This window comes from Psittacula echo (genome assembly GCF_963264785.1).
Source record: "Psittacula echo genome assembly, chromosome: 5".
NCBI classification, from domain to species: domain Eukaryota; kingdom Metazoa; phylum Chordata; class Aves; order Psittaciformes; family Psittacidae; genus Psittacula; species Psittacula echo.
In genome coordinates, this window is record NC_137739.1 from 58,818,575 (window position 1) to 58,832,593 (window position 14,019).

Genomic DNA, 14,019 nt, shown 5'->3' on the forward strand with positions numbered 1-14,019 from the left:
AAGAGACGAGGGAAATAAGGATCTCTGCAACACTGCCATGAGAAGCACGTCTGATCCAACAGCCCTGAACAGAATTCACCCTGAAAACTGAACATGTTCACCTGCCTTTTGCAGACAGATGAAGGATGTGATCAAGGCCAGCCCTGATCCAAAAGCTGTATAGTCACATCAGCACAGTACCACTTCCCGCTGAAGCAGGTTTGGCTTCTTAGCTACAGTAGCAGGCTGCCCAAAGGTACAGGTACACAGCTTCTGACTCAGAACTGACCTGTCTTTCTGTGAACACAGACCACAATCAGGGAGAACCCACATCTATCTGCAAAGAAACATAAAGATTTTTTTTGCTTAGAAGAGGCAGAAGAGCACTGTTGTCTACGCATGTGGACAAGGAAGAGGAATCAGTTAAACAATGTGATATTGTGGAACACCATCTACAAGGAAACTGAACAAGTTTAAGCTGAAAAGTATCAGAATGCTTTTTCCATTACAGCAATGAGATACTGGACCAGCCTCTTAAAAAATTGCTAAGCTAATAAATTTGGTTCACTTATAGAAAGGGGTTTATAACACAGTTGGGCTGATGGACATAGGAATCCAGGGGGTAGCTCTGTGTTCTTTCAGACTGAAATCCCAACAGCACTCTGGTGCAACACCCCAGAGGGAAACATGTTGTGCTCTTGGAAAACTCAGAAAAAAATTCAGGTCTGAAATATGAGGCTGAAGTTCAACTTTGGAATATACACCCTAGGTATCTCACATTTCTTACCTAATCTCTGTTTTCTCTAGGCAACTGATGGGAGTCTTCTAACATCCATAACTTTCCTTGTCAAAGAGTTTTTTGCACATTATTCCATTTTCCACTTATTCCAACATACTTGATAGTTACTTCCTTTAAAATGGATTCTAAAGCTTTGCATGCTAGACCAGACTAAAAATTCTGTAGTTCTTAAATACCAGTTATTTTCTATTTTCAATTGCTGCTTTATCATCATTCATTTACCTAAAATTCACAATAGTAAACCTGTGAAGTAATATTTTACACTGAGTTCAGAATTCTGGGCTGAATATTTATTTCAAAATTCCCACCTATCCTTTTTTGTTTGCTCTCCTGGTTCCTGTGTTTAATTTTTAAGGAAGAATTAAGAACTTAATATCATTTGAAAAATTCAGAGACGGTGAGCAAGTGTCTTGCAAATCCGTCACCTCTCACAAGAATTTTGTCCAGATATTAAGTTCTGATTTCCCTTGCACACATTTTTCATTATTCTAGTGAATACATTTAACATTTATTTACAATGTTTTGGAGCCATAGTTTCTATTTCTCAGACTTTAAAATGACTGGGAAAGAGCCTGCTCTTCACACTGTCCATTGTGAGGATTCTAAGAACAATTTTATTCTCCACCAACTCAGCTGATCAAAAAAACACCAAGCTGCTTATCCCAACTTGCAAGAGGCACCGTCTTCTTCACGTGGCCTACCTGAATCAGTGTCTCCAGCTCTAGCTGAGTTACACAAACATGCTCCCGAAGAAAGTCAGCCTTCTCTAACGCGATCGTGTTCTTCTGCCTGCTTTCAAAGGGCTGCTCCAGGGCACGGAAGACAAGTCCTCCTGTCACCAGGTAAACTACCACGACGACAAAGACAGCCACCACTGTTTTCCACTTCATGACTGTCTGCAGGCCTTGAGAAGGGGCTTCCATGGTAGCAACGACAGCGGCTCGGGATGAAATGGAGAGTCGTGGAGCAGGGTTGTGCCCGTTAGTTTTGGGCTCAGGTTCACAAGCTGGCACTGGTGAGGGAACAGCCACTGAAACACAAAGTAAAAAAATCTTATTCAAAATCAGATCCCTAAGGGTATAACCTTGATCTTCATAAACAGCTTTCCTAAACACCATTTTCAAGACTCTTGCATAAACCATGTTATTCACATAGATGCAATCCTTTTAATCTGGAAGGCTCCATGTGTGTTTTGTCCATCCACACAAAAGCTACCTCAGGGGTTTGCTTCGCCCATTACCTCTAGAACAGGACAGTACAGTTGCATACACAAAAATTTCAGAAGGATGCAGAAAACCATTTACCCAGTAAGAACATGAAATTTTGTCTAGTTAGTATATTAATTACACAAGGTGTTATATGGTGGGGGACCCTGGCAGTGATTTTGTCCTTTAATCATGATACTAATAGTATTAGCAGTGCTAGGAAACTGAACTGTTAATAAATAATCAGCAATCACTACTTGGTCTGGTATTGACAGAAACTGAAGATGCTATGCAAACCACAATGCTCTTTGGCTTGCCAACATAAGCAGGCCCATATTATTTATGTGCATTCATAAAATCAACACTTCTGAAAATATTCTTAAAGCCTGGAAACTTCAAAAATTTTAGCATAAATCATTCTTCCGCCAAAGCATAACAGATATGTCAGGTCAAAATCACTCACATGCTGAGCACAATGGTGGACTTTCCAGCTTAGGAATAAGACACTGTATAGCCCACAAGACCTTAGCAGTACATCAGAGCTAACAAGTACCGACTTCCAGCCAGACTTATAAGCCTGACCACCGTGTCAAGCTGCCAAGGCATCCTAATCAAAGCTGGCTCACCTCCAACTTACTGAGGTGTCTCAGCATCACGCTTCCCCACTCTCTGTTCCAGAGCTAACAATGGCAGGATGAGGCCAGGTTTCTCAGCATCCACTGGTAAAATGGTACCACATGTGGGCTTTAAAGATGTTGGATTCATTTTAAAGCAAATCCATGCTGTAGTCTTACCATGGTGCAGCTGTCACTGATGTGTAATTTCTTTAAAAATGAATTGATTTCATATCAGACCTAAATCAGATTGCAGTTAAAATAGCCACTTTAGCTGCATTCTCTGAACTTATTCCCAAAGTGTCTGTGCTGTTTTTCCCAGAAACTAAAGCAGAAGGATTTACAACATCTGACCAGACTGGCAGCAAAAACTGATTCTAAACATACAACATACAGCATGAATATACCTTGAGTTTGAAGTGGGCTACAACTTTTTCCCAATAGAAACTGGTTTATGATACTGAGTAATTTAAGAACTCAGCTGTTTACTATAGTCACATTTTCCCAGAAGTGATATATGTCTGAAGCACTGCATTGAGAATACAGCTTCCAGCTTATTTGCTAGCCAATTACAGTTGCTTTACAGTTAATATTTCTATTCATACGTGAATTGGAGGCTAAGATACTAAATGGATTAGAAAGGATCCAAGATCAGAGGAGAAGCCTCTGTGGTTGATCCCCTTTGCGTATATCTCAATTTTGCAACACCCTGTTGGCACAGTTGCTCAGTTTAACCATCAGAAGGTCATTATGGTTCCCAACACTTATCAGACAGGATGGAGTGACATCAAATTTAAAAGGATACTTTCTCTTACCTCCACATGTATTTCATGTAAGTTCTAAGAACTTGAAGAGACAACAGGTAGCAGTGACAGTATTAGAAAGAAGCAACATTTTTTTGTAAAAGAGATCAATTATTTATCTAAATCTTATTAAAGGATTATTGTAATAGATACAGTGAGTTTCAGCAGGAAACATCAGACAAGTATACAGAAGAAATGTAAACTAGAGAGGCTGTGTGAAGCAGAACCTCTCTTCCTCTACAGGCAAATATCTTACATCTGAGTCAGAATATTTCCTTACTGAACTGAATAAATTTGAGTATTCCCAGAAGTGTCTCTGCTGATCTAAACCAGTATAACATAACTTCCACACATTGCATGGAATTCAATCAATTTATATTAGTTAGAGCTGATAACTACTCTGTATATTGTGAATCAATATACAGAATATACAAAATCTGCAAGCCTGAGGGTTGATTTTGCACACTTCAGATTATTCATCAAAATAGTCTCTGGATATGAGGCTCACATGGTAGGAAGAGAGCAGAACTCATATGACAGAAACAGCATGCTACAATTTTTTGAAACAGCTATCGTCATCACCATGATTGGCATAGCCAAGTGTAGGATGGGTGAGCCTTTCAATGGAGAGAGACGCCTTACTTTTGATATCCTACAAATGATAAGTCAAGAGCTGGTAGAGTTAAAACAGTTTTTGTAAGTTTTGTTTTCCTCTCTGCTAGTATAAATTTTCTTATAGAGATCGTATTTCTGGTAAAGTGCTAATAATGCTTTTCAGTAAAATCATGGCCTGTTTGATTCTGTCTTCAAAGAAAAACATGTACTGATTCAAGAACAAGATGGGAAGTTCACGGTAGGGAACATAAAATATTCTTATAAATATTGTTTCACTTAAACAGCTGAATGGATTACTGGGCTTGGATTGCTTATCTCTAAAATAAAAGTTAATTCTTTTCCTAAGAACTGTATTAAAGTCTTTCATTTTCTGCTCTTAGTAATGGCTACCCTAATCATATGTAGAAATGTTGATCCTAAAAGATGTTATATGATATAAATTAATATACAGGAAGACTCTACTAAAGCAGCTAGTTGAGCAACTGACATATAACAGAGAAGGTCTTCTCACAAATATAATGCAGAAGGCACAACTGCAGTCAATCCCCCATGGATGTTTCAGGGTAGATTTTAAGCAGCAGGTAGGTATTGGAAAATAGTGTAAATCTATAACATGATAGTAAGGTTAGTGACTTGAGCACATGGTAAGAATTCAGAAGTCCCAATTTAAAATCGGAACTCTGCTTCCATGAACCTATGCTCTCAGAAAGGCACTACCATTCACCTTTAAACATGGTTTCAACAACTTTCAAACCTTTAAACATGGTTTCAACCTCTAAACTGGGTTTCAACAGCTAGCTTACTTTTCTAAAATGAGATTTCTGTAAGAATTCACATCTGTACAGTTTTTGAACTAATGTATGAACATAATAGCTATATAAACTTCCAGAAGTTTAACAAGGAGTTTTGCTAAAATCAAAGGATGGACTACAGTGTCAATCCAACAATATGCAGAGGTATACAGTTTAAGAAAATGAAAGACTACATAAATTCTTGAATTTGCAGATAGTTTAGACTATCATATCGAAGAAGACTTAATCTGCCTCACTGAAAGCAATGATATATCTACATTCAGATGCATGCACTAAATTAGTAGACAGGTAACCTCAAAGGAACAGGTACCCTCAAAGGAACACACCAGTGTTTCAACACAGGCCTTACCCCAGTAAAAAAAATGCCAGTGGGAAAAGAAAGGTGGCTGGGGCAGAGTTTAACCCATCGTAAGCAGCGGGCAGTTGGACTAGATGACCAGTTGGCATTTGTCCTGGATGGCCATTACAGGTTCGGTTAAACAGAAACATTCTATTCTAAAGTAAAATACTGTAATGTAAGACTATGCACCATAACACATCACTTCAGGTTAAAAATTGTCCTTTATTACTGCAGATATCCTTTAAGAGACTGATATTCTAAGAACAGGTTAGATTAATTTCTGCCAGAAATATTTAAGAATAGTTGGCCCTGCTTTACAGCACCACTGCAACATAACCTGCTATGATTCTGTGAAAACAGTACCAATTTAAAAGGAAAATCTCCAGACAGAGAGGTACAAAGTACAGACATCTAAAAAGAACAGCTTCAAATAAAAGCCAAAATGCTGAGAGATTGTTCAACTGGCTTTTTTTCAGCTCTGAAAATGTTAAGCATGGGTTTGCCACACTGACCTCTATCCTGGCAACGATCTTACTGCCCTGGTTTCAGCTGGGATAGTTATTTTTCTTCCTAGTGGCTAGTGCAGTGCTGTGCTTTGGCTTTAGTCTGAGAACAATGCTAATAACGCATCACTGTTTTAGTTGTTGCTGAGTAGCGGTTGCCCTGAACAAGGACATTTCAGTCTCTCGTGCTCTGTGAGGAGGGGCCCAAGAAGTCAGTAGGGAGCAGAGACAGGACAACTGACCTAAACTAGCCAAAAGGATATTGCATACCACAGCACGTCATGCCCAGTATATAAACTGGGGGGAGTTACTTGGAAGGGACCGATGCTGCTCAGGTCAGGCTGGGAATTGGTCAGCGGGTCGTGAGAAATTGTGTTGTACATCACTTGCTTTTTTCCTTGGGGCTGGGGTTTATTCCTTCCTCTCTCACTCTATTTCCTATGATGATGATGATGATGATGATTATATTTCAGTTATTATACTGATCTTAACGCACAGGATTTTACATTTCTGTAAAAATTGAAAAAATTTCTGCAGCGGGAAGTGGAGGGGAGCAAGCAAGCAGCTGTGCAGAACTTAGTTGCTGGCTGAGTTTAAACTACCACGCTTACCCAATATGCATAAGACATACTGAAGAAGCCTGGTTTTAGATAAGAGTTTCTCAAATGGTTTAAACCAAACTCTTTTTTTTTTTTTTATTAACATACCCTCCTCTGAGGTATTCCTGTCACAATTTATATATCTGTGAAAAAATGCAAGCCAGGTTTAACGGAGTGTCTTATTTAATATTTTCTTTCCTTCCATGTTTCAATGTTACCTGAGTACACAGGAATGTATGTACATTTTAATGACAGTATAATAGAGTATTCTTGACACATTTGACGCAAGTGTTTCTTTCGCAGGATTCAGCACAGAATTAGATTGAAGCCACATATACTTATGCATTCATAAATCCAGCAGCTGGCCTTAAGTTTAATACATGAGTTGACCAAAAATGAAACTGTACATTTCACCTCCCATTTTAATGGGTCTATCCAGGGAAGACAAAAAAGTACTCTCAGCTCAAGTAAAAAGATACTTTGATGTGCATCTGAAAGTAAGTAGCAGTAATTTTTCCCCAAAACCTAAATAAGTGTCAGTAATTTTTCCCAAATCCTCATAATATGATGGGAGTTCTTTTCAAGAAAGGAAATTATGCTTTCTTCAAACATTTACATTGTCAAGCACTCAAAATTTCCCATGGAGTTTTCCTTATGTCTGTCTTAAAATTAGGAGTTTAGTTTAAATTATAAAGTAATCTTATCATGCAGGCCAGTTTCACTGAGAAAATTCATAAGCAAATTATTCTCCTTCCAGCTTTCACAAGATCCTCCATTGGGTTATCTCCACTTGTACATCCTTTGTGTAGCACTACTTAAAAAGACAGCATTGTCTCCTGAAGTAATTTACAAATACGTTATTTTGTCAAGTGTATGAAATTGCAAAACAGAGACCTGGATCGTCAAGTCTCAGAATTGTCTGTGGTGTGCTAGCCAAACCCACTAGAGCTTCCCTGAACCATCTGCTAAAAGTAGGTGGATCTACCTTCTTAAAACAGATTGTAAAGGACTGGGGTATGAAGGGACTCCACTGGCCACAGTTGTTTTAACATCTTAGCAGGAGCCTCATTTATTTAATTTTCACTGGATTGAGTATTCTTGTGGATGATTTTCTGGCAAAGAACAGCCACATACCCAGATCAGCAAGTGCCTACATGGAGTTCGACATGAACCAAGGAACAACAAAAGGTGAAGGAGGATGGGAGCGAGGCACTGGGAGTGAGAATCCCAGCAAGATAAGAAGGAGCTGGAATTTACTGAGTTGCTAAATTGAGGACTGTTGGAAAACTTTGAAGGTCAGGTTCTCACACCTGTGCTTAACCAATTATATGTTAGTTGTTAAGGGCCTCACAGATATGTATCTAATCACAATGTGCCAAGTTAGTGAAGACAACTTTAAGAAATAGTATATAAAGAGTTAGTTTTCGATAATAAATGGCTTTGTCTGATCACATTGATCTCCGACTGAGTCCATTCCACGACATATTCTAACTATCTGGGTTGCCCCCACCCACCTCTCTGCTGAAATGGACACACGCTGGAGTTAACGTCAAAAGTTTTCCTGCTTGAACTGCGTAGAAAAGCAGGAAAATGAGCAGCCCATCAGTGGATAACGTATAATCTTGCACTCCAGGCTCTGGCTTGTCTCCAAACAGAAGTCCCTAGGGAATATGGGTATCTAGCATTTACTTCCAATTTCACAGCATTCCCACAGAACCCCCAAAGTCATTTCAGCTACTGGCTGCTTGGGTTAACATAGCAGGACTATGCCTGGAAAACAGAAATGCTAGAGGAATTGCTAAGGCAATCAGTGTATCAAGCTTTCAGCTATATGAACTGAATACATCACTAAGAAAATGCATGCACATTCATGGATGAAGGGAATTTGTATGTCCAGCAGGAAGCAGGTGGTTGCTATATGCATGATGGAAGTAATGAAACGTGGAAGTTTCTGTCCATGTGTAACAAAAAAATCATTAAGCCATTAAAATTTTGCATTATGAGGACATGGCTAATCATTTCCATCACCTGCTTTTCTTGCTATTACAGCCCCCTGCCCATCCCCATTCTTCATCTCTGTCTGTTGTGTTTTTTTAACAGGTTTTGTAAAGTAGCAAGCATCCATTTAACCAACACAATGAATGCTGGATTTTTACACACTGGGCACTCAAAAATCTGATGCTGGTTTAGAAAGTCTGGCTTTTACAGCAAAAATCCCAGTAGACAATGATTGTGTCTGCCTTTGTGTTTGTGCAGCATCTTTGCATGATGTGGTCTAATTAACAGGTGACATTTCAGCTGTGATCAAGAAATGGAAGAAAAACCCTGCCTGCAGGCTACCATTACATATTGGGCAGAACACTAGTATCCCTGTGGCTGTTGTTCTGGATTGAGGCATAATAATATGCACTACTGCCTGGGGACCACGGGATCCACACAGCCATGGATCAAGAAAACTGCTCGCAGCACTGACATGTTTTACACTGGTTTGGCCCCGGTCCCTCTGCGTATTCCCAAAGGTATTCAACCACACGACTTGAGCAATGAAAGTCATCACAAGCCTGCCACACAAGGGGAATTTCATCCTACTCTTTGTACAGCGTTTTGCTGCAAACTGCCGTTGAAGTAAGAAGAATTATTATTACGTTTACTGTTCATGAAAGCAAAGCTTGACATATTGCTTGTTTGGGGAGTGCATAGAGTGCCTCCAAGCATGCAGCTTTTCACTGCAGCAGTACCCCACTGGTTAAATCTAACATTGTTTTCCCTGTAGTGTATTCTCTAATGAAGTATTAGCGCTGCTGACTTCAGCAACATCTCAGCAGTCTGCTGCAAATGCAATCATCAGTGGCAAGGCATCCAACACAGTACAGAAAGAGAGACAGGTAAAAGCAGAAATGCAACATACATTAAACCAGGAAGACTGAAGGTGCTGTTAGAAAGTAGCACTGATTTCTCCCAATTACTCACAAACTGCCACTTTCCCAGAGTAAGGCAGGGAGAAGGGAGGAGTATGTTATGCTATAAAACTGCATAAGGAATAAAGTCACTATGTGCTTCCTATTATAGGATAATGCTAGTTAAATAGAGTAAAAATCTATTGAGATCTCTCTGCTGATGGGGAGAGAAATGTCAGCTCAAAATCATGATTCTTGGTAAGTTTCCAAAAAAACTCTACATAATTTTGTTTCATCAGTTATAACTGAAACATGCTGATTAATTGCTCTTGGAATACCCCAACTGCTTAATTGATTTGGAACACAGTATTACAAGGAAACAAAAAACTCCAGTCTTATAATGTGTCTTTCATTTTTCTTCATTAGAAAACTACTGTTAGGTAAAAATAAAAAAATCTTAATCAGTCTAAATTGGAACATGGTAGAAATTAAGAAAGCAGTATGGTCTGCATCAAGGTCTCTCTTTCTGTAGAAAGACCTTCCCAACTATGAAAGTCTTCACAGTCAATAAAGGAGAAAGAGATGCTTCAAGAGCTGTAAGAGGTGTTCTCGTGCAACCTGTGTGAGTTTTGGAAGTGACCGTAGTGGAGCAGATATTTCCCTCCAGCCCATGGAGAGGACCACACCAGAGCACATATCCACAGTTCATCACATGGAAGACACCAGACTAGAGCAGGCTGATACTGGCTGAAAAACAGCTGCCTATGAAAAGACCATGATGGAGTAGCTTTATCCTAAAGGACTGCAGCCCACAGGAAGGACCAATGCTGGAGCAAGGCAAAAATGTGAGGAGAAAGGTGCAGTCCAGAGGAACTGTTATGAGCTCACCACAATCCCTCATTTCCCATCCCCCTGCACTATGTGGGGTGGAGAACAGCAGTCAGGAATGGAGTGAAGTTTCCCCTATGAAAAAAAGTAAAGGAGGGGGGAGGTATTTTAACCTTTGTCTTCATTTCTCACCATACAAATCTGGTTTAATTGGCAACAAATTATTTTCCGCCAAGTCAAGTCTGTTTTGCCCATGATGGTAATTACTAAGTGATCTTCCTGTCTTAGTCCTGACCCACAAAGTCTTCCATCTTATTTTCTCTCCCTCTCCTCTAAAGGAGTAAGAGACTGGCTGGGTGAGCATCTGGCAGACAGACAAGGTCAACTCACCACAGACAGTTTGCACAGGGTCACTAAAGATGAGGACACAGCTCAGACTATATTGTCCAGCACCGTTTTTCCTGAGTCTCACCAGTCACAGAGTACATTGGTGAAAAAGTTATCAGTCCATTACAGACATGCCCTAAGAATATAAGTGTATAGATCAGGACTTAACTATAGTGATGAACATGAGTTAGCTACAGAGAGAGCAAGCAGCCTTCCAATAATAATTCCTTTTTTTCACTCTTTACTGAAAAATTCATTTGTGTTTTTGAGTGGATTTGATTTCTAGTTTTTCTCATCTTTCATTCTCATTTTTCCTTCCCAAACATCAGCATTTCATTTCACTCATTTTCTATACAGATTTAAGAAAATGGATTTTAGCAGCATTATTTTAGTGTAAAGCTAAATGTCCAATTCACTAAATATTCCATGCTGGCAAGAAGTGCATACACTCTTAACCAATGAAGGAAAAGTAGCAATACAATGTGATATCTCTGGCTGACAGTTTTTAAAAATTTTAAAAATTTGCTTGTTAAATGGCTAGAAATTGAGTGCTGGGTAAATTTGGCTGTTGGATTACTTATTACTGTAGCTGTGATTAGTTTAACAAATGTGTAAAAGATTAAAAAGTCTATGCAATTACCATTCCCCTGAGCTATGTCATGTCCCTTTTCTTTGTTTTCAATGGATTTTGTGAGGCTTTTGAAAGACTTTCTGGTATTCTATCATTTCATTTTAGCAATTCTGAACCTCATTCCCCTAAAAAGATTAAAAACAAGTATGTACAAGTTAATTAGATTTTAGTCAAAAAAAGTATATTGAGAGAGAGAGAAGGGTCTGAACACCATTTTTATACTTAGCATGTTTCCGAGAGGCACTACCATTTCTAATTGTAAATTCTTTAATGCACAGAAGAATGGCAGTTCAAATATCCATCTCACAAAGAGCTTTCAAAGCAGGGAAATGAAAAACTCACAATACCTGCTTAGGAAAATAAAAAGTTTGCAGGACTAAAATCTCAGTGTTGTTAACCATATAAAAAAAAAAAAAACCCACAACAGAGAATCTCACTATGCCAACAAATCTAATCCTAAATCAATTTTTTGTATGTCCTTATTAATAGTTATAATTATTTATTTTATACAGAAAAAACTCTTTAGAACAGGGTCCCTAACATCAGCAATGTTTAGAACAGGAGTGCAACTGCCTTGAATATATTACAAAGAGCAACAATTACCACGAATCATTGTCTTTCAAATCATTCTGGAAAAATCTGATGCTGTACAGCAATAATTTCCTTAACCTTTAACGTGAGGAATTCAAAAGTATTTTTAGCCTCCTTTTTGCAGACTGATCCAACTTTCATTCGGATTTGCACAGAAACCAGGTTCACTTCAAGCTCAGCACTACGTTAACTTTGTTAGTGTAGTGCTGAGCTTTTGTTCGCAGGCCTAGCCACTTAGCAGGACATATTTGGTTCAAAACAGTACTATACCAGAGAGGCTCAAGTTTACAGTTTCCTCAGCTGGCCTAGCTCGGACAGCAGCATTCAACTTTTGCTGAATACCACTGTGTAGGTATAGCCTAGACAAAAGAGAAATTGCTTAACCAAGACCACACAACAAACAACAGACTGGAATAGAAATCCACTCTCCCAGACTTGTGTGTTTTAAGACCTATCCAAAAAGAGCCACTCCTGTTTTGGACACCTGTATTTTATTTCTTTAAATTCATTCCCATTTTTGGCTTCTGCACAGCCTTTCAAATGACTGCATATAGTTAGTAATCAGTGAAGATGACGATATGTTTTTCTTTCGTCAGGCTAATAGAAAAGGAAACAAATTCTGAACAGCACAGAAAAGGCTGCTCTATTCAGCAACTTTCTATGCTTCACTTATCACCAGAATATTGAATGGTGACTAAAAACTAACATACTTCATTGTAGCTGAGTGTTAAGAGTACAGGAATATAGAAGGAGAGAATGAGTTAGCTAACTACAGGAGGCAGACACTGGACCTGTTGTTAAAGAGTATTGAAAATATCAGTTTCTCCCTTCTATCAGTTTTGACTGATCTCTTATCTTAGTTTGAATCCCAGTAAAGCAAACTCCACCACGTATTCAAATGTCATTTTTCCATGACACAAAATGATTATCAATGCAGTTATCTTTTCAACACTCCACTTTGATTTTCACTGCAGCTTTCCAAAACATGACCTTAGCAGGTCGAAGGAGATGATCCTGCCCCCCTACTCTGCTCTTGTCAGACCTCACTTAGAGTACTGTGTGCAGTTCTGGTGTCCTCAACATAAAAAGGACATGGAACTGTTGGAACAAGTCCAGAGGAGGGCCACGAGGAAGATCAGGGGACTGGAGCACCTCCCATATGAAGATAGGCTGAGAAAGTTGGGGCTGCTCAGCCTGGAGAAGAGAAGGCTGCGTGGAGACCTCATAGCAGCCTTCCAGTATGTGAAGGGGGCCTACAAGGATGCTGGGGATGGACTATTCCTCAGGGACTGTAGTGACAGGACAAGGGGTAACAGGTTCAAACTTAAACAGGGGAAGTTTAGATTGGATATAAGGACGAAATTCTTTACTGTTAGGTTGGTGAGGCACTGGAATGGGTTGCCCAGGGAGGTTGTGAATGCTCCATCCTTGACAGTGTTCAAGGCCAGGTTGGATGAGGCCTTGGGTGGCACGGTTTAGTGTGAAGGTGTCCCTGCCCATGGCAGAGGGTTGGAACTAGATGATCTTAAGGTTTTTTCCAACCCTAACTATTCTATGATTCTATGATTCTATGAAAATGCTGTTTGGATTAAGTATCAAAATGTGGACTGTAGCCTCACAAATTAAGGCACTGACTAACTTGAAAAAAGTGATGAATTCTTCCCTAAATCCCTTAAGAATAGGGCAAGAAATAACTGATCAGTCTGTAGCAAGAAGGTAGGGGTTTTTATATTAGGAAAAAGTCTAGCTACAAGGATAGTTAAGCATGGGAACAGACACCAAGATATTGAAATCTTCATTGGAAGTGTCTAAGAACAGGGCATAAAATCATCTGCCAGAATTCATTTAGGTCAGTCTGTGCCCTGCATACTCGTATAGATCTAACAAGAAAAGCTATCAGTGAAGGATAACAAAGAAAAACAGCCTGATGTTGCAGGGTTGTATTCATCAGCCAGAGTCTGTAAACAAACTAGTGAAATGTTAAGGGTATATATAAAAAAAAAAAAAAAAATCCCAAATCATTCATCTTGATATTCTAGTCCTCATTCAAAAGAAGAAAATGCTCTTGAAATCCTATCACTCTCCTTCTGGGTAAGATAGTCAAACACATCTCAATGTTCTTCTTTGCATCGGTTGTGCGAAGTCTGTACTAATCTTTCATTATTATTTTAATATCTCAAAGCATTTCACAAATAATAGATAAAACCATGTGACACTAAGGAAAAACAATACTGACGTGTTCACAGTTTGTCTCATGTCAACACTGCCACAGAGACGTTAGCAAATTAATTAAATTCAAGAGTAATTTCAGAAGCTGATTAAAACAAGGTCTCAGTCGTACATGCATCAAGCAGGTACAATGATTTGTCACCAATGAATTAGCAAGTCTTCAAGTTCTTTTAGGATACATGCTCTT

General features: G+C 39.0%; 1 protein-coding gene across 1 annotated transcript in view; it reads right to left on the reverse strand.

The window, feature by feature from the left end:
• The window catches only part of KCNK10 (potassium two pore domain channel subfamily K member 10), a gene marked incomplete at both ends in the record, with an annotated part of 66,761 nt that overhangs the window by 38,496 nt on the left and 14,246 nt on the right, over nt 1–14,019 (reverse strand). The window contains one exon of the mRNA XM_080620187.1: nt 1,480–1,808. Coding sequence (XP_080476313.1) covers nt 1,480–1,808 — 329 coding nt within the window. The remainder of the gene's footprint in view (nt 1–1,479; nt 1,809–14,019) is intronic.